This window comes from Penicillium hispanicum (genome assembly GCF_028827665.1).
Source record: "Penicillium hispanicum strain IBT 35686 chromosome Unknown utg000006l_segment0_segment0, whole genome shotgun sequence".
Taxonomy (NCBI): Eukaryota; Fungi; Ascomycota; class Eurotiomycetes; order Eurotiales; family Aspergillaceae; genus Penicillium; species Penicillium hispanicum.
In genome coordinates this window covers 848,888-867,123 of record NW_026623198.1, presented here as the reverse complement: position 1 = coordinate 867,123, position 18,236 = coordinate 848,888, and the positions used below count along the sequence as shown (strand labels likewise).

The 18,236-nt window shown below is 51.5% G+C and overlaps 5 protein-coding genes across 5 annotated transcripts; 2 read left to right on the top strand and 3 right to left on the bottom strand.

Annotated features, from left to right (window-relative positions):
• Positions 1 to 899: 899 nt before the first annotated feature.
• N7459_006687 (S-formylglutathione hydrolase) lies at positions 900 to 2,005 on the top strand (the record flags this gene model as incomplete). The annotated part of the gene is made up of 4 exons (XM_056945855.1): positions 900 to 1,158; positions 1,221 to 1,441; positions 1,534 to 1,728; positions 1,817 to 2,005. 4 exons carry the CDS (start codon positions 900 to 902, stop codon positions 2,003 to 2,005), a joined length of 864 nt encoding a protein of 287 aa, XP_056797854.1.
• Positions 2,006 to 2,738: 733 nt separating this feature from the next.
• On the bottom strand, positions 2,739 to 6,072 carry N7459_006686 (Ran GTPase-binding protein LOS1; the record flags this gene model as incomplete). The annotated part of the gene is made up of 4 exons (XM_056945854.1): positions 2,739 to 3,220; positions 3,274 to 4,299; positions 4,351 to 5,920; positions 6,061 to 6,072. 4 exons carry the CDS (start codon positions 6,070 to 6,072, stop codon positions 2,739 to 2,741), a joined length of 3,090 nt encoding a protein of 1,029 aa, XP_056797853.1.
• Positions 6,073 to 7,628: 1,556 nt separating this feature from the next.
• On the bottom strand, positions 7,629 to 9,254 carry aspB (septin AspB; the record flags this gene model as incomplete). The annotated part of the gene is made up of 4 exons (XM_056945853.1): positions 7,629 to 8,264; positions 8,347 to 8,813; positions 8,873 to 9,151; positions 9,251 to 9,254. The coding sequence occupies 4 exons, from the start codon at positions 9,252 to 9,254 to the stop codon at positions 7,629 to 7,631; spliced, it is 1,386 nt and encodes a 461-aa protein (XP_056797852.1).
• Positions 9,255 to 10,343: 1,089 nt separating this feature from the next.
• On the bottom strand, positions 10,344 to 12,576 carry N7459_006684 (FACT complex subunit POB3; the record flags this gene model as incomplete). Its single annotated transcript, XM_056945852.1, has 6 exons — positions 10,344 to 10,707; positions 10,768 to 11,108; positions 11,180 to 11,423; positions 11,477 to 11,991; positions 12,050 to 12,272; positions 12,554 to 12,576. The coding sequence occupies 6 exons, from the start codon at positions 12,574 to 12,576 to the stop codon at positions 10,344 to 10,346; spliced, it is 1,710 nt and encodes a 569-aa protein (XP_056797851.1).
• Positions 12,577 to 14,563: 1,987 nt separating this feature from the next.
• N7459_006683 (uncharacterized protein) lies at positions 14,564 to 18,236 on the top strand (the record flags this gene model as incomplete). The annotated part of the gene is made up of 2 exons (XM_056945851.1): positions 14,564 to 17,945; positions 18,001 to 18,236. The coding sequence occupies 2 exons, from the start codon at positions 14,564 to 14,566 to the stop codon at positions 18,234 to 18,236; spliced, it is 3,618 nt and encodes a 1,205-aa protein (XP_056797850.1).

Here is an 18,236-nt window from a genome sequence, read left to right as displayed (position 1 = left end):
ATATTGCTTTCGCTTTCACACACAACTGCATGTAGTCTTCTCCACTGTGGGTAACAACAGGATTCGCTTCTCCAACCTTGTTGACTTCATCCGGCCGGAAACTTTTGCCTGTTCTGGAAGTCTTGCCGCTTTTAGCAGTCATCGACTACATTCCTAGTTTGACTCGAACGTCTCGATCTCAAACATTCTCTCGCGATCATGAATTGATCGTGTGGAATATATGGCTGACTTAATATGTCTCTGGAGGGCACTAAACCACAATGGCATTGGAATTGGTAGGGTGGTCCGAAGTGGTTCCTAGAGTAGGTTTGAAGCCAGGATCCAAAGCTAGCGATCCTTCCCAAAGTGTCAGGCCGGCAGATATTGTGAGGTTGTTTGATAAGGAATACGTGTCCAAGTATCTCCGAAGCGAATTGATCGTGCTGACAAGACCCTCATTTGTGGAGGGTGGACCAAGCAGAATAGTATACACTAGGTCTGATAGACCAGAAAGCTTTTAGCGAATACATGCTTAATATGAATCCATGAGATGATCATACTATACTGGTCAATAGTGATAGTGAGGAGACTCAAGTTTACGTAGAAATCTACTTGCAATTCAAGGAATTGACCACGTCATCAGCAGACAGATAGGCAGATCTTGAAGAATGCTCTGACACTAAGATCTTTCAGCTTTGTAGAAAGCCTGTAGCGCCTTTCACTTCCTCGGTGCTTTCTGAAATGCAATGGATTCGTTTCACGATGACATCGCCATAGAGAGAACCGTTAAAGCGGCAAGCCCAGAATCCGCAAGTGGAGCTTTCCCCTCATGCGGGACAAAAACCCCGCGCTCAAACGTCAACTCCTATTTTATCTTCTTTCCTGGTGCGACGCTACGTGTTTCTTACATCTCATCCGTCATGTCCGTCACCACCAAGGCTACCATTGCTTCGTTCGGCGGCAAGCTGCTCAAGCTAAGCCACAATGCCACCACCACCAAATGCGAGATGAGCTTCAATCTCTACCTGCCTTCGGAGAAAACAATCAAGGAGAAGATCCCCGTGTTGATCTACTTGTCGGGTCTAACATGCACTGCCGAGAATTGCTCTGAGAAGGGTTTCTTTCAGAAGGGAGCTAGCGATAAAGGCATTGCCGTGCTCTACCCTGACACCAGCCCACGTATGTCGTCGCCGTCCTGTTCATACCGAGAAACCATCTGGGGCAATGTTAATATCATCCAGGCGGACTGAACATTGAGGGTGAAAATGAGGCTTATGACTTCGGTACCGGCGCCGGCTTCTACGTCGATGCTACTAAGGCCCCTTATAATACTGGTTACAACATGTACAGCTACATTACCGAGGAGCTGCCACAGACCGTCTTTGCTGCTTTCCCGCAGCTGGACTCCAGCCGCGTTAGTATTACTGGCCACAGTATGGGTGGACACGGTGCTCTCACTCTGGTTGGTTTATCCTCCCCCCTTTCTCTTCCTGCGTTTCTTGCGTGTTGTGAAATATACCCGGTGTCTCCATCCAGTCTATTGATTTGCATTAGTTCCTCCGAAACCCCGACAAGTACAAGTCTGTTTCCGCCTTCGCGCCGATCAGTAACCCAATCAACTGCCCGTGGGGACAAAAGGCCTTCAAGGGTTACTTTGGGGAAGACCAGCAGGACAAGTGGAAGGAGCACGACGCTACTGAGTTAGTCAAGAAGTGGAAGGGTAAGGATCTCAAGATGCTAATTGATGTGGTATGTCAACACTCTTTATTTCCTTCGTTCTCTTTCTTCTGCATCGATGGCTGCCGCGGGCTACTTTTTCTTTCTCTGACGTCTCCAGGGCACGGGCGACAACTTCTACAAACAGGGCCAACTCCTTCCTGAGAATTTTTCGGCTGCCGCCACGGAAGCCGGCGCGACTGGATGGAAGCTCCGCTACCAGGAGGACTATGATCACTCGTACTACTTCATGGCTTCCTTCGCCGAAGAGCATGTAGAACATGCGGCGTATTGGCTCAACAAGAAATAGTGTGTGATCTCCTTGTCTCCATATTGTCTTTCCTATTGGAAAGGGAAGATGGAATTGACATGAATAACTAAATGAAACGGATTCTGATATGGGTGATTTCTTGCTCAAGTCAGCAACAGACCGTGAAATCGATGATTTGAATGAATACAAATGCACAGGGGATTTTATAGAATATTTCAGCTTGTCCCTAATGACATGTCTTGTATGCCTTGGTTTTTCATATCCATGACCTCCCAGTCCTTGAATCTAGAAGGGAACCCACAGAACATGAGTGTGATTGAGTATGTATAAAAGGAGCTGTCCTAGCCTTTTCTTTGGGACAAGGACATGGAGAAATCAGTTTATTCGTAAACTACCTATGGCGAAGGGAAAAACGCCGACGGCAGGTTATAACAGGGACACAAAAGAACGCCCACGAAGCGATGCGAATGCACCATAGTGAGATGTACGTGATCAACGCTATGTAGTCGAGTTTTGAGAGGGTAACACTTTTTTGCTTCCTAGCGTTTATCCAATGGTTGGCTTTTCAATGTTCTTTTTAAACAATGTTAGGCAGAGATGGTATCCATGGCAGATGAAGATAGATGGCATGAGTCACAGCCCAGAGACAGAAATCACATCACACGCCGGCACGGGGACGGTTTTCACCCTGATCTCGGTTAAAAAAAGGGAAATTTGCGAGGGGGAATCTAAAAAGCAGAAGGAACAAAGAAAGGTCGTCGAGGGGCGTTGCTCATGCGCTCAATCGTTGGATGAATGACGGGAAGAATTGCCGGAAACCCTTCATGTCCAGCTGGCTTAAAGCCGTCAAGAATTCTTCAATGAGGTCGGCGCCCATGCCTATTCCGGGCAATTCGCTGTTTCGTAGGTACTCTGCATACTCCATGCCCGTCTTGCAGTAGATGGTACGCTGCAGGCCGCCTGCCTCGGCGAGAACTTGTTTGGCCTGTGCATCTTTGGAGTTGAATGAAGGGGTCGTGGGAAGTGCCCAACACAGGGGCGAAAATCGCGTGATCATAAATCCGCCAAAGCCCGGGAGTGCCGTCTGAGCCACCGGGGCACCGTTGGTAGTGCCTGGAGCAATGTCCGGCCCACCCCAAGAGGTGCCCATCTTGGACAAAACGGAGAATGCCATCTTGGCGGTGGTGAAGTCCTCGATATCCTTGGCGAAATGCTCGATGGTAGTGATAACGGTTTCAAACAGAGGTTGGTTCCCTAGTCTAGTGTTAGCATTGAACGTGGAACCAGCCAAAAAGGAAGGAACGCACTCTCGCTGATGATCACAGCCCCCAAATCATTGTTCAACACCGCCAGCAGGAAGTACAAGTATTCTCGCTTGAGCTCAGCCAGCTGTATTTCATCGTCTGTGCCAGTCGTTGGATCCGCAATTCCCGAGAACACACGCTGCAGGAACGGGGTGAGGAGTGTATCAAGTATGCTGTAAATCTCACCCTTGAACCCGAAAATGACCTGGTCTAGAAGACGCAGGAACAGAGCCATCTCGTCACGAGACGAGGTCTGCGTTAAGAGACCATCGATCCACCGGGGCAGTTGGGGAAGGATGCGAGCGGCGAGGACACCGATAAGTCGTGAGAAAGCAAATCGAGCCGCAGTGCGAATATTGAATGATGACTTGAGGGACTCTAGGGCAACCAGAGTTGCTTCTGCGACCTGACCAAATGCGTCTGAGACCTCGGGAGCCGGTAGGTTCCCGGGAGTGCTGGTGCCAGGCATCCAGTCGGAAAAGCCTCGGGCGAGAGTGCCCAGGGCCATTATATCGTGATGAATCTGTAGCAGTGCCCGTTCGTCATTGGATTTGGCCGCTTCCAAATTGCGTTCCATATCCGCGAAGATCGGATTCAAGACCGACTGGGCGTAAAGAACCTGTTTATCGACAGGCACTCCGGAAGTCGAACAGATAATCCCAACTGCTTCAAAAAGGTATAGCTGGCTGTTGAAAACAGCATCTGCGGATCCCTCATGGTCCTCGGAAGACATCTCATCCCCATCTTCACCCTCTGAAGGTAACTCTGCTTGAATGACCAACAAGTCACCCAAAGCCTCGACAACATTCTGGGCCACATTTCCGATAAACGCCCGAAGTTGCTTCACCAGGCGTTGGAACAGGTACCAGGAGCGTGTCTTCACTTTTCGAACTGGGTGGTGGACAAGCTGAAGGAAACTCTCCAGGACACCGGGAATGAGGTGCCCGTGGTGAGGAAAGAAGGTGCTATAGCGCACACAGATTTCCATATACTGAAGTTGTGTCGCGGGGTGGGTGAAGGATCGGATATCTGTAATAATCAGTCAGTTCAGTCCGAGATGAGTCTCGTTGGAAAGCATACCAGACTCGACCACCCGGAGCATCATCTCAATGAGCCGGACTGCCGCAGGGCCAGTGGGTGCGTTCTTCTGGTAAATACCACCACCCTTGACGGCCAGGTCGCCAAACAAGAACATCTCGTGGAGGGCCAGATCCAAGTCGCGCCAATCAATCTGTCCTCCAGACACGCGCAGGTTCTCGAATGTGGTTCCTACTAACTCTGAAATGGCGTCGATGTAAAGCTGCTCATCTGCGGATGCTATAATTTGCTGCAGTACACCCAGTCTCTTGCGAAGCTCTTGGAACTCAGCTTCATCTGTTTGCTCATCTTCGTCGCCCCAGTTGGAGGTCTCATCGTAGCGCATCTTTGCAATGATTGCTTTCAAGACTGGCAGTAGAATCGCCTTGTTACGTTCCTCGAAGGTCGGGTTCGACTTGGACAGCTTTCGGAAGTACGTGAGCATGTCATTGACGCAGGGAATAACGGTCGAGCAGACTTCGTCGTATTCGTCTGAGAAGTATCGCAAGATATGGGGCAGAAAGACCTGCAAAAGATTGTCCGCCTTCTCTTTGACCGGGCCGGTGTCGGTCTCCAGCACACGCACGATATCCATGACTGTGATGTTCACCAGCTTGGCCACAGTCTCTGCCAGGTCAGTGTCGTACTTGAAGGTGAATCGGTTCTCGCGTAAGGGCGGGCTGTTTGACAGTTGGGTGATGATTGAATCGAGATTGAGGAAAACAATCATTTCGATCTTGTCTGCGGGCTTCATTTTCTTGCCGATGATCTCTGTAAAGACATCAATGGCTGCATCGCGGACTCGCTGCTCACCCTCCCGTAACTCTTGCTTTTCGGCCCGTCCGAGCTGCTGGAACAGCAGATCCAACATTGTCTGGTTCACAACAAGACCAATGTCAATCCAGCTAACCCAGCTGCCAACCGCCTTCAGGCACATCTCCACGACCATGTCGTCGCTGTCTCGCCATCCCGACAAGATTTCTTGCCATGAACTAGCAATCTTCTGCATATCCCTTTGACGAATCAAATCCTTCAGTGTGTTCGCCTTATCCTGCTCCCCTCGGGATCGAGAAACCAGCACATCACCAATCTCTTCATGAATAGAATTCACCACACGCAAGTAGAAAACAATTCCGAGCGGGTTGTCACGGGTGGTGCTGGCGGGGGACTTATAGGTGAGACTCAAGAGATCATCAATGCAAGTCTCCCAACCGTTGGCATAAAGTGCTGAGAAGAGGAAAGTCACGGTCTGGGCTATTTTGTTCTGGATGTAAGGTGCATCGGGTGCGGCAGTGCCGTCGGGCCCGTAGACCTGCCGTAGATATGCCAGCAGGCCATCCTTCACAATCCCAAGAGAACCCAAGTCGACCAAGCCCGCCTGGGCGGCACTATTGACGATCTCCAAGCTCACATGTCGTACGACCTCAGGCTGTTGTGGGGTTTGAGTGAAAAGAGCGAGGCAGACTTGCCATCCAGAGGGGTCGGAGCGGAGCTGATTGAGGTAGTCGAAGGCTTGCGACTTCAGGGCTTGGTCGGAGGACGGATTCCAGGCGATCTCAATGGCATTTGCTACCTGGGGGTGGACATGTTAATGTTCCGTGCGGACTCGGAAGACCTCTCGGAGGGGAGGGGCTGGATCGGTGGCGTGGGGGGAGGAGTCATGGTCTCTTTTTTTTGTAGGGCTGAAACAAGAACATGATATAGTAGACTCACCTGTTCTTCCATCTTCGACCAGCCGGAGTCCCTTTTCAGAGCGTGGAAGGGAGGGACACTTAAACGAGGGAGGGGTGTTGTTGGGTTCAAAATTGTTTTCGGTGGAGGAGCACATCCATGGTATTGTAATCGGAATTTCCGTGCCTGGCTCCGCCCTCGCTAACTGCCGGGGATGGGCTGGTGCGGGCTGTCGAGGACTTGAATGAAAGGTATAGGGATCTTCTTACTCTTACTGCAAGGGTTTGCTATGTTCACTCTTCCTTTGACATCCCACACTACGTTCATCCCAAACAGGAAGTTTAGTCATGTCCAAATTTAACTAGTTAGTTAACTACAGCTTATGTAAGAACCACCGCATTGGAACGGTACCCATGTAGCGGATTTCCTCTGCCACTTCTTGGCTTTCCACTTCCATTTTAGTGCTCAGACCTTGCCGCTTTTTGCTCACTGTCAGGATAGGAGGGGACCCGACCAATTAGAATCAAGGAGAAGTCTATGTTGTTATTCCGCCCAATCTGCGGGGCGTACTCGCCAGAAAGCATCATTAGCCAGCATTATCCAGTATCTTTACATAAATTTACATCAATTAATCATTTAACACCGCGGATTAAGCGCTTCGCTCCGCATACATTCTACGGTGCATCCCCCCTACGGCTGGGGGTCCGGGGGGCGCCGTTAGCCCCCTGGTACCGGTGTACACTAGCATATCTCTGAAGAGACAAAGTTGCTTCTTGAATACTTTTGCCCAGCCTCGTGGGATTTTATGAGATAGACTGGTTTGAGAAGGTTTCTAAAGGTCAGTCCATGTTTCATATAGCCAGAGCATATGTCTAGCATAATATTTCAAGGGATTGACCTGGGGAGTAATGAGCACCCAGCTGCACATATAGTTGACTAGTGTTGCGAACATCTACCGTCCATGGACTAAAAATGCACAGCCCGCTTGCTGACTTGATTCCTCAATGTTATTGCATATAATCCCCAAGGGGTTCGAAGGTCGACCCGCAGTATGCACCGACGTGCAAATAATGGCCAGCAGTTCACGGGGGAGGGGAGCACCCTGGAGAAGGGCCGGTGTCTGTATTTTTAGATGCAAGGCAGGCTGCAGTCCCAACACGCCGGATACTACAGCAAGGCAAACAAAAGGGCCCAGGCTAGATTCCAGTACCTGTCTACAGAATCACCACTCTAAGACTAAGGAAATGCCGAAGCGCTGCAATTGACTAACACATGGACAGACGGCCAAAAAAACCGAATGCCCCACGACTAGGAAAAATTAACGAGAAAATGAGCGGGTAATAAGGCACACAGAAAGCGGGCAAGAACAAGATATGGCGTAGCAAAAAGTACATCACAAGAAGCGAAAAAGGTCTTCAGGCGACCCCCGCGGATCGTATTATCAAAACCATTCTTTTTGCGATGCGTGGGCCCATCCAGTGGAAAATAAGAAAGAGGCAGTGCGTTATGAGGGTAAGAGAGTGTGTGGAGTGAGAGCAAGGAAAAAATGACACGGGTCAGGGAGCGGGAGTAGTGATGTTCAGCGGCCGTCAACGGCAGACGTGGGAATCTTAGCGGAGCGAAAAGCCCTTGCGCTTGCCTTTTTCTTCGAGCGGGCGTCCGCTCTCGAGGCGGGATTTCTTTTCCTCCAACTCCTGGCGCTGCCGGTCGAGCTGATCTTTCATCTCGCGATGTCGGGCATAGAGTTCGTCTTCGCTCTGCTTGAGCTTGCTCTCCTTTTCGGAGACCTTCTGTTGGAAGACCATCTTCATTTCGACTTCCATCTTCGAAAGCTTCTGTTCGTGCAGCGCACGCTCCTCCTCCTGCTTGACAGCAGGGTTGACCTCCTTGAACACGCTTGGGTCCTGGGCAACACCCATCAGGGTGAGCTTGTCCGAGCGGTAGTTCTCGTACAGGAAGTTGTTGGTGTGCTCCTTGAGCTCCTCCATGTGGGTACGGATCAGCATCTGGCGCAGCTTGACGAAGTCGCAGTGCTCCTCGTTGTCGACCTCGATGATACCCCAAGGGTAGCTACGGCCACGCACGCGACGGCCATCGGCGGCAGAGACCTCCGAGTTGGCACCAACCACGGCAAACGGCACCTTGGACATGATCTCCTGGTTCTCCGCAATGGTCTCCTCGTCATCAAGCTCGTAGCGGGGACCCTCGAAGATCTGAATAGAGTGGTGCTGGATATCGGCAAGGATCTGATAGCAAAGAGAAGAATCATCAGTCAGAAAAGAGTTCCAGTAGATAATATACGAAAATGACTCTCCCCGGGAAACCTACACGTTGCTTGAACAAGGCAACCTCCTCGTCGGTCAGGGTATCAGCCTTGGCGATGACGGGAATGAGGTTAACCTTGGTGTGGAGACGGCGCATGACTTCAATGTCCAGGGGCTTCAGAGAGTGGCCGGTAGGCTGGATGAAGTAGACGCAGGCGTGGATGCGGTTGTCGATGATGTTGCTGCGGTTGACCTTGTTCTCGGCCTCCAGGTAGGTATCAAAACGCGACTCGATGTTCTCGACAATAGGGCGCCAGGAGTCGTCATTGTTAACAAAGTCACCGAAGCCAGGAGTGTCAACCACGGTCAGTCGGAGACGGACACCGTTCTCCTCAATATCGGCGCTGGTGGACTGGATCGACACGGTCTTGGGGATGATGTCGGCATTGGGGCCGGTACGCTCCTTCGGAGGGTAGAGGGAGGTGTTAAACAGGGTGTTGACAAGGGTCGACTTTCCCAGGCCGGATTCACCTGTAGGGCATATGCTTAGTAGCCGCTCGCCTTGCAACTGAGGCGCAATGGTTACGTACCGACAACCATAACATTGAAGTTGAAACCCTTGCGGACACTCTTGCGGTGCCACTGGTTGGGCAGGTTCGCAAAACCGACGTAGCCGGTGAGCTTGCGGCGAACCACGTTCTTCATGTCAGTGGCGGCCAGGGCAACGGCCTTGGGGTCGCGGGAGGTAACCGTCTGGGCATTGCCGGAGCCCATGGGGTTGCTGCGCTCGACGAAAGGCGACTCCTTGCCGCCGCTAGGCGTAGGCGAGTTGCGAGACACGACGGGGGAACCATTCGCAGGCGGCGAAGCTATAGAATCCATCAGCGGTCGGTTCTGAAGAGGGCTGGTATTGGATGATTCCCCTGAACGCGGGAGATGACCATGTCGTCACGGGAGGAACAGCTTACACATGGCGACAAGTCTTGGGAGGGCGAAAGGTGTCTAGGGGGGGGGAATAGGAAGGCGGCTCAAAAAGTTCCCCTGAATATGGAGGATCTCGTCAGCTTCAGCGTCCCCAACAGAGTGGGGTTTCCAATTGCGACAGGCAAAGGAAAAAAATTTGGGGATGATCTGAAAATGCCAGGGACACGGGTCTCTCCATACCTACAAAAGCTCCGGGGGGCACGAAGAAAAAAAAGGGGGGGAAGAGCAGCGAGACACACCAGGCAGAAGCGAACGACGGAGGAATGACCTGCGGGCGAGAAGCTGGAGGAAAGACAAAAGAGAAGGGAAAGAGAGATGGAGAGGGAGGAAGAGAGCACTGCCAGTCTGGGAAAGAAAGGGGGGGCGAGGTCGGGCTATTCTGGAGTGGGTTTGGATCGTCTCGTACGGAACACCTCAACACTTACGCCTAAACACGTCCAGGACAGCTTAACACCTCACTTCTGAGGCTGGTCGGAGGCGACACCGCACATTCCTCTTTGGCCTGCAGCTGCATGGCCTTTTCATCCCCTCAGGAGCATTTGCTACTGGTTGTTTTTTCGGCGCGGAATGCGGGACTATGGGTCGCTACGGGAGTATACACAGTGTCTCCGTCAAGCAGAGCCAATTGATCCATCGACGCCGGGAGTTGAGTGGCTTTCCATTGAACCGCGCAGCCACCGATACTATCATTGGCATGTCCAATGCTAACGATGCAAAATCACCCATTCCCGCATCCGCGAGCATTGAAGTCCAAACGGCTCTGGAATCAGGGGCTACGGGGGATCACGTGGGCCCGGGGGAGTGGAGCCGTTAAGATTATGATTTTGCTGTTATATTTCTACTTCCAACTTGCTATCTCTACTATTTACTTCGCGAGATACGTGCATTCCGCGATGCCCCAATGGCAATTGATAATTCCCGTGCAATCACGCGATTCCTCTGTAACACACTAGATAATCAAACCCGTGGGATATCAAGCGGGGTTGGAAAAACCATGGAACCCAAGTATTTCATTAGACAAGGACACCACCGGGTGGGTGACCCCAGAAAAGAAAAAGAAAACTACTAGCTGTACATCTATTTGCCGACCTTGCTCTTCTTCTTGGGCCGTGACTGTTCTTCCTGGTCGGATCCAGCATCCGCATCGTCGTCGGAGGCATCGCCCATCTCGGCATCGCTGCCACTGCCACTGCTATCGTGTGCCGAATCGTACTCCTCAGCAACGTCTGAGTCGGACGAGGCGTTGAAGTCCTCGTCAACGGACTCCTCGTCCTCATCCGCGGAGCCCCGGTCGGCCCGTCCACCATCCTCATCGCTCGATCCCATCAGCTCGTCATTGTCAAGGGCCGCCTTGAGGAGTGTAGACGAGTCCTCGGACATTTCGTTCTTGATGCGGATGCCCTTGGCCTTGAAGAAGTCTTCCAGGGGTTGTTGCTCCTCACTGAGTCGATGGTCAGTAAAGTGAAGTTCTGGTCAAAGGAATGAGAACTCGGCATCTTACCGGTTAATGTTGCTAAACTGGTGCTCGCCCAGGCCGCCCTTCAGAGTGACAGTAATATCGAACGTCCGGCTAGCCGACACGGCACCGCCGACACGCGACATGGTGACTACGGCCACGTTCTCCATCTGCACGTAGGTGGCTGGCTTGGGAACAAAGATAAGGCTCTTGTCCAAGAAATAAAGCAGACCCTCATTGGCCTTGATGGAGCACTTGACGCCGTGGTGGCCGTGGTGGCTGACAAAGTCCTTGGATGGCATGATCACCTTCTTGCCAGACAGGCCACGGAAGATCTTGGTCACCACTTGGTGGATCGGCTCCTCGTAGTGTGGTTGCAACTTATCCTTGTATTGGTTTTGTAGGAGCTCCCTGGAATCTCATTAGCATATGAGGTCTCAGTTTGGATGCAAAGGACTGACTCGGTCATGTTCAGCTCAAGACTGATCTCCTCGTCCAACTTCAGCTGCATAACCAGGAACGGGTACCGAGTCTGGCCCTGACGCAAAGGAGGATCCAGACCCAAAACAATGAGGGTGTGAGTATCGTCATTCTTCGGGAGCAAAAAGAACTTCTTGATGGCAGAATATTGAATCTTGTAGTCGTAGGTCTTGCCGCGTAAGCGGAAGGATGATTCGTACATGTCGATGTCGAAACGACCTCTGTGAAATGGTCAGTAGCAGACCCAAGGAAGTAGAGAAAGGGTGTAGCGGACCTGGGTGTAAGATGGAGGACATCTAGGAAGGTGGCAAAAGTATCGCCAGCCACGTCTCCAATCTCGGCCTTATCCATGAGTGTTTCATAGAAGAGATTTGCCGCATTCTGCTCCTCCGCCTCTTCTTCATTCTCTTCTTCGCCCTCGGCATCCTCGCCCTTCTCCTTCTTCACGGCGGTGCCAGGGATGTAGAACCGCATCTCAACCAGCTCATCTGGCCCAGCGGCAGCTTTCCGGCCGCGGTTCTGCGTGCTCCCTGCGGGTTGTCCGTTTGCATTATTCCCATCCGTAGCAGATAGCGCGAATTCCACCGCCACCTCATTCTTTCCAGCCAGGTTGGTATTGGAGATTTCGGAGTAGGGGACTTCGAAAGCGGGTCTGTTCTGGACATTGAAGGACAGCTCGGCCTTGGTAAAGTCTGCTTTGCCCCAGTTCCATCCTCGCAGGGCATGTTCACGGTTCTCGACGTTGATGCCGTACCAGATTTTGAATGCCTTGGTCAAGCGTTCGAAGTCCTAGCGACGTGCGATGTCAGTCAACCCATCGCAGACCACGTGGCACCAGTGTACATACCTCTTGGTCGAACCCATCCAGTTGGATCACGCCCGATGTCCGCGACAGAATCTTCAGCTCGAAACCCTTGGCGGCGCGGCTCCACTGCGCGGCGCCGATGTTGCTGCTGTCGAGAGTGAAGGTATCGCCACCGCCAGAGGGACGCCATCCCAGGCCACTTTCAGCCAGCTTGCATTTTCCGGCCTGCTTCGAGAGGTCCAGGTGGATGTTGTCGAAGCTCTCCCTGTAAAGGTGGTCAGCACTCAGTCGCCCGCTGTGCGCATGGCACACCAAAAGCTCACATGGTGGAGAAGCTCTCAAAACTAAGTCGTCTGTATCAAGTGAGTTTAGTTGAAGATGAAGATTTCACGAGGATGCAACTAAAAGAGACACAGAATCTGGGGGGCGAATAATGGCGGGAGGAGGATTTGATAGCTCTCAGATTTCTCGGAGTTCGCGTTGTCGCGCGCCGCAGGGAGGCCACTTCCGCCCGTTGGGGTTTAGGCTGGTGCCTGAGGAACTGACCCGACCGGGCTGCGTTTGTCCATCAGCTCCAAGGTTGTTTGCCCGTGCGAGTTAAGAGCGAGCTGATTAAGTGAAATTTCAATAAGAAGGACATGCTGGGGTATGTGTAATATCACACTACACAGTTTTAGCTTTGGAGAAAAGAACTCTGTAGTCCTCTCAGTGTAGATATATATATCAAGATAATTGTCACCTATTAACCTTCGAATATCATTGGAAAGTAGGAGTCTTCAGATTTCCTTTTCATAGGCGTATTGATACTCAGTTGAAAAAGTGCCTGACCATTTCAGATCCAGTAGCTAGATATGTCTACTGTGCTATTATGGCCTGCAATCTCCTGATATATAGCCAAGCGCCTAGCGACCATAGGTAAGACAACCCAAAGATGTATAAAATAGTCTTCTGCATACTATAACTAGAAACAAATGAATTCGTTTGTGTCATACTCGAGCTCTCAAAGCAATTGCATTCAAGAATAAGCACATGGAATAAATGATTATTTCCTCATATGTGCCTAGGTATTATAGCCTTGACTGAGACTTCGGACCTGGAAAACTCCTCCCAAGGACAAAGTATAGTCGTTCTCTTCTGTCACCTTATAATACTGACAATACGATAGAAACAGAGATATTGGAAGCGAAATCCAAGCAATATTTCTAAATTCTGTGGGTCGAGTGAAGTAAATTATTTGGCTCCAAAGCCTACGATGGCCTGATCTCATCATGACGCTCTGAGTCAGGCCGAGGCGAGTCCGACTGTGAATTTCAATGTGAGCTGCAGACTACAGACAAACAGGTGAGACGAACCAGTGGAAGATCTTGACAGCGAGATAAGACGAATGTACGCCGTAACTGTGTATCTTCACAACTTCATGGAATACAATTGCTGTCGCCTGGTGTAGATGCACAGCCTCGGAGCAAGGGCATGATATGTACCTGCAGAGACTAACTATCAAGCCATCATAGGCCGATGTGCTCAGCAGCTTTGGAAGATCTCCAGCAGGCCTATTCCTACCAAGTGGACACACCGGTGTCCTCGGAAGACTATGTGCGCAACTGTGTATACGTATACAGTGGGCGTTGTGGTCCTTAGGTTCTATAATTAAGCGGCATTGGGCGCGGGGCTGGATCATGTATTGCGACAGTTCGTTTCGGCCCACTTGGCATCGGGGCTAATGGTCATGAAGGATTTGGAAAAGGAATTGGAAACACTGGGCGATAGGCCGAGTGTAGCTATAGGGATGGTCAGATTATGGATGATGTCGGTATAAAGAGGTGTAGGTACTTTTATAATTATTTGTTATTGTCTATGTACATATATAGTTGTAGGGATGTCGAAACTTCACGGTTAAACACAGCCCCAATTTGGGAGGTTACCATGTAGATCCTCATTCAACGGAGCCGTCCCGACGTAATTGCAATGAGGGCTTTCGGGGGCACGAAGGTATGAACATCAGGAAGATCTTTGATATTTTCGCGGTTATGCTATAGCGTGTCATAGACCTTCTCACTGATAACTAAATAGGCTCGTCGCAGAATGCGCAGCCCCCAGCAAGAACTGACAAAATGATAGCATCACCCACGGGCCGGCAGACCCACAGCCCGAAATTCCGAGCGCTGATTGGCGAATGTCCCGTCGTTCCCCTGGACCGCGCGAAACAAGAGTGGCTTGGGCCGTGTATTGTGAGTCCGTATTCCGTGTATTTTGGGTATTGTCGTTTCATTTCTCTTCGTCGACCTTCTCCCCCCTGGTGCGTCCTCCATTCCCATTCTCCAACCTTGGATCACTCCAGTCATTCGTTCTTCGCTGTTCGCTGCACTGTCGGCCTCGACATGCATCCCACATTCTTTTGCAATTTTTAGAATATTCCATGCCACATTCCTTACCTTCCTTTCGTTCGACGCGTTGCGCCTCCTTTTTGCTGCCTGAAACCCTTTTGTCTTCCCACACTCACTTGTTATCTTCATTGGAGTCTCTTCACCACTTCTGCCTGTCGTCGCCCCCAGAACAATGAGGGTTTCTTCATTGTTTGGGCCCGCGGCGGCTGGCTTATCGACGCTTCTCTCTATTGTGCCCGCCGCACACGCCTTGACGTTCGACGCTGTCTCGGTCCCCGATTTCGACTTGTCCTCGCTGGGCCGGGTGACGATCACCGGTGATTTCCATGGCGTCTCTCTCTACGAATACAAGGGCCAGTCAGAGGTCACCCAGAATACTGGCGCCTCCTCTATCCTGACCCCACTGCCAAATGGCATTCTGACGAACCTTTCCTCCGCCGACGCGCAGATCCAGGCCATGTGCTCCTTCACGAAGAAGGACGGGACTTTCGCTGGGATATTTGTCGGTGGTAACTTCACTAAACTTGGAGGGGTAGAATCAACTGGCGCTGCTCTCTTCAACCCGAACTCCAGCAAGGTCACGGCCCTGCCTGGCCTCGAGGGCTCCGTGTCCGCCGTGTTGTGCGACCAGGACACCAACCGCGTGTATGTCGGTGGGTCGTTCACTCACGACAACTCCTCAAATGCTGTCGCATGGTCCCCCGACAACGGATTCACCGATCTCTCTTTCGACGGCGTCAATGGACCGGTCAACGCAATTTTCAAAGCGGACAATGGTCACATTATCTTCGGTGGATCATTTGACGGCCTGGGAAACACGACCACCTCGTCAAAAGATATGCAGGTCTTGAATCTACAGAACGCAACCATTACATCCGACGCCGCATCGTCCACGAGCGGCTATGATGACCCTCGGAATATCGTCTGTTCGACAAGTGGCGAAGCAGCAGAGGGCAAGACCTACCTGCTTCACGATTATGCACCTGGATATTGGCGTGCCTACCTTGGATTTGACTTCAACCCGACCAAGATTCGCCTGTACAACACCCACTTGGACGGACGGGGTACGAAGAGCTTCTTGTTTCGTGCCCTTCCGGATGACGGCATCATGAACATGACCTATACCGATGAGTCGGGCAACAAGGTCAACTGCGATGCGTCTTGTCCACTCTCGGATAGCACTAATGAGAAGTACCGTGAGTTCACGCTTGTGAACCCCGTTGGAATGGAGGGATTCCAAATCGAGATTCTGGACTGGTACGGACAAGGAGCCGGCCTGAATGGCATCGAGGTGTTCCAGGACCAGATTCTCGCCTACGCAGTGGATAAGTATAATGAGCCCACTTGCGCAGGCATCAAACATCCCTCTAAATCAACCCAAACCGGCCCCTGGACTGTCGAGTATGGCTACCTGGCTGCGCAGGTGACAGACTCAACTGACGCGGAAACCTCCGTTGTCTTCGAACCCGACGTGAAGGAATCTGGCAATTATACCGTTCTGCTTTACACGCCCGGATGTACTCAGGACAATTCTTGTTCTTCCCGCGGCATGGTCAATGTCACGGCTACCCTTGCCACTGGCTCCGATTCTTCGCAGCCATCCCCATCAACTATTTACCAGACCAACAATGATGACAAGTACGACACCATATATTCTGGCTACGTCGATGCTAGCAGCAATTCCTTCCGCCCCAGTGTTACCCTTCGGCCCGTCTCTGGTCAAGGCGACGTCACCGTGGTCGCGTCCAGCGTTCGTTTCAATTTGTTGTCCAACTCAACCACCGGATCGGGAGATCTGAATGGACTGTACGACTATGACCCGACTTCTAAAACAACCACCAATCTCGACAAGTCAGAAGTCAACAAGGCCGGCACCTCGCTCAACCACGATGCTACCATCATGAGTTTGGCGGAGCATGATGACGTGATCTATGTTGCGGGTAACTTCTCGACGAACAAGATGCACAACATCATGTCCATCACCGACGGAAATGCGACTGCTATGCCTGATGGTGGTCTGAACGACGGAGTATTGGCGACCGCCACCCTCGATGATTACTTGTATGTTGGAGGCAAGTTCACTGACACTTCCGACGGTGGTAATGGAGATCTCTACCATGTAGCGTCTTACTCCTTTGCTTCGAAGAAGTGGTCGGCCTTGGGTGCAGGACTGAATGGTCCCGTTAATACCATTTACCCGCTCGAGTTGAATGTGTCATCGGCAGTTAACGAGACCACCATTGCCGTGAGTGGTGATTTCAACCAGATTCGCGCTTTTGGCGGTGCCTCTGCTGTGTCTGTTCCTGGCTTTGCCGTCTGGGTCCCCTCAAATAAAACCTGGCTGCAGAGCCTCAATGTTACCCAGATGGAATTTGCTGGTCAGCTGTCCGCAGTCGCCACTGTGAACAATACCTCCATCCTCGCTGGTAGTCTTGCCACTGATGGGTATTCCGTTTCCGATGCAGTGTCCCTGCAGAACAACAAAGATGGCGACTTGAACCTTATTCCTCTGTCCATGAACCTGAACAGTACTGGGTCGAGTGTTGGGTTGGTCACTGGTGTCTATGACACCGAGTCAAACCGCAACCTTACTATTGTTGGTGGCCAATTCAGTACCACGAGCAGCAACGGGTCGACCATCGAGAACGTTGCTTTCTTGAATGGGACTAACTCTATTTTTGGTCTTCCTTCCGGCTTGGACAGCAACTCTACTGTCATCTCAATGATCGTGCACAACAATACTCTTTATGCTGGTGGAAACATCACTGGAACTATCGGTGGCGACAGTGTTAACGGTGTCGTTGCATATGACTTGTCCAACAACCATTTTGTGGAGAACCAGCCTTGGGCACTCCATGGGTCCAATGTCACCGTCAACTCTATGGCCCTTCGACCTGGATCAGCCCACGTCTACGTCGGTGGTAACTTTGACTCGGCTGGCGCGCTCCCTTGCAAAGCCGTCTGCGCTCTGGATCCCACCGACAATTCATGGAGCTGGCCTGGCGTGACCATTAGCGGCAATGTCTTAGCGCTCAACTGGGCTAGCTCTTCGACATTGTATGCCGCCGGAGACCTTGATATTGGGGGCAACAAGAGCGTTGTCGCTACCTTCGATGTGAAATCTAAGGCTTGGACCGCGCTTTCCGGGGCCTCTCAATCTGACATTCCGGGGACACTTACTGCATTCACACCCGCTAGTAAGGATCTCTCTGAATTTTGGATCGCGGGCACTTCGACCAATGGCTCCACTTATCTGTTGAATTACGATGGTTCCAACTTCAAGTCGCCTGGTAGTCTCTTCTCCAAGGGCACTATCATTCGTGGCATGGAGATTCTCCCCATCAACAAGGACCATTCATCGGTTTCCCTTCTGAACAATGACCAGACGCTTTTGATTATGGGACAACTCATCATCCCTGATTTTGGCAATGCCTCCGCTGCGCTATACAACGGTAGTGCGATCACTCCGTTTATCTTGTCGTCCAAAGCCAATGGCCAACCCGGTAGTATGTCGCAGCTGTTCTCAGAGAACAAGAACCCGTACTCCAGCAAATGTAAGTCGATCAAGCAGTGGCTCTTTCTGATTGGATATCGCTAATTTTGAACCAGCAAACCACCACTCCAATGGCATCGTGGTTCTGGTCGCTTTCTGTTGTGCGCTGGGCTGCGTCTTCCTGATCGTTGCCGCCGGTGTGATCATGAACAAGATTCAGCGCCGTCGCCAGGGCTACACTGCCGCGCCGCAAACCTTTGGCACGGATCGACCCAGCGACATGCAGCGCCTACCCCCGGAGTACTTGTTCAATTCTCTACGGCATCCCGACCCTACCGCGCCGGTCCTCTAA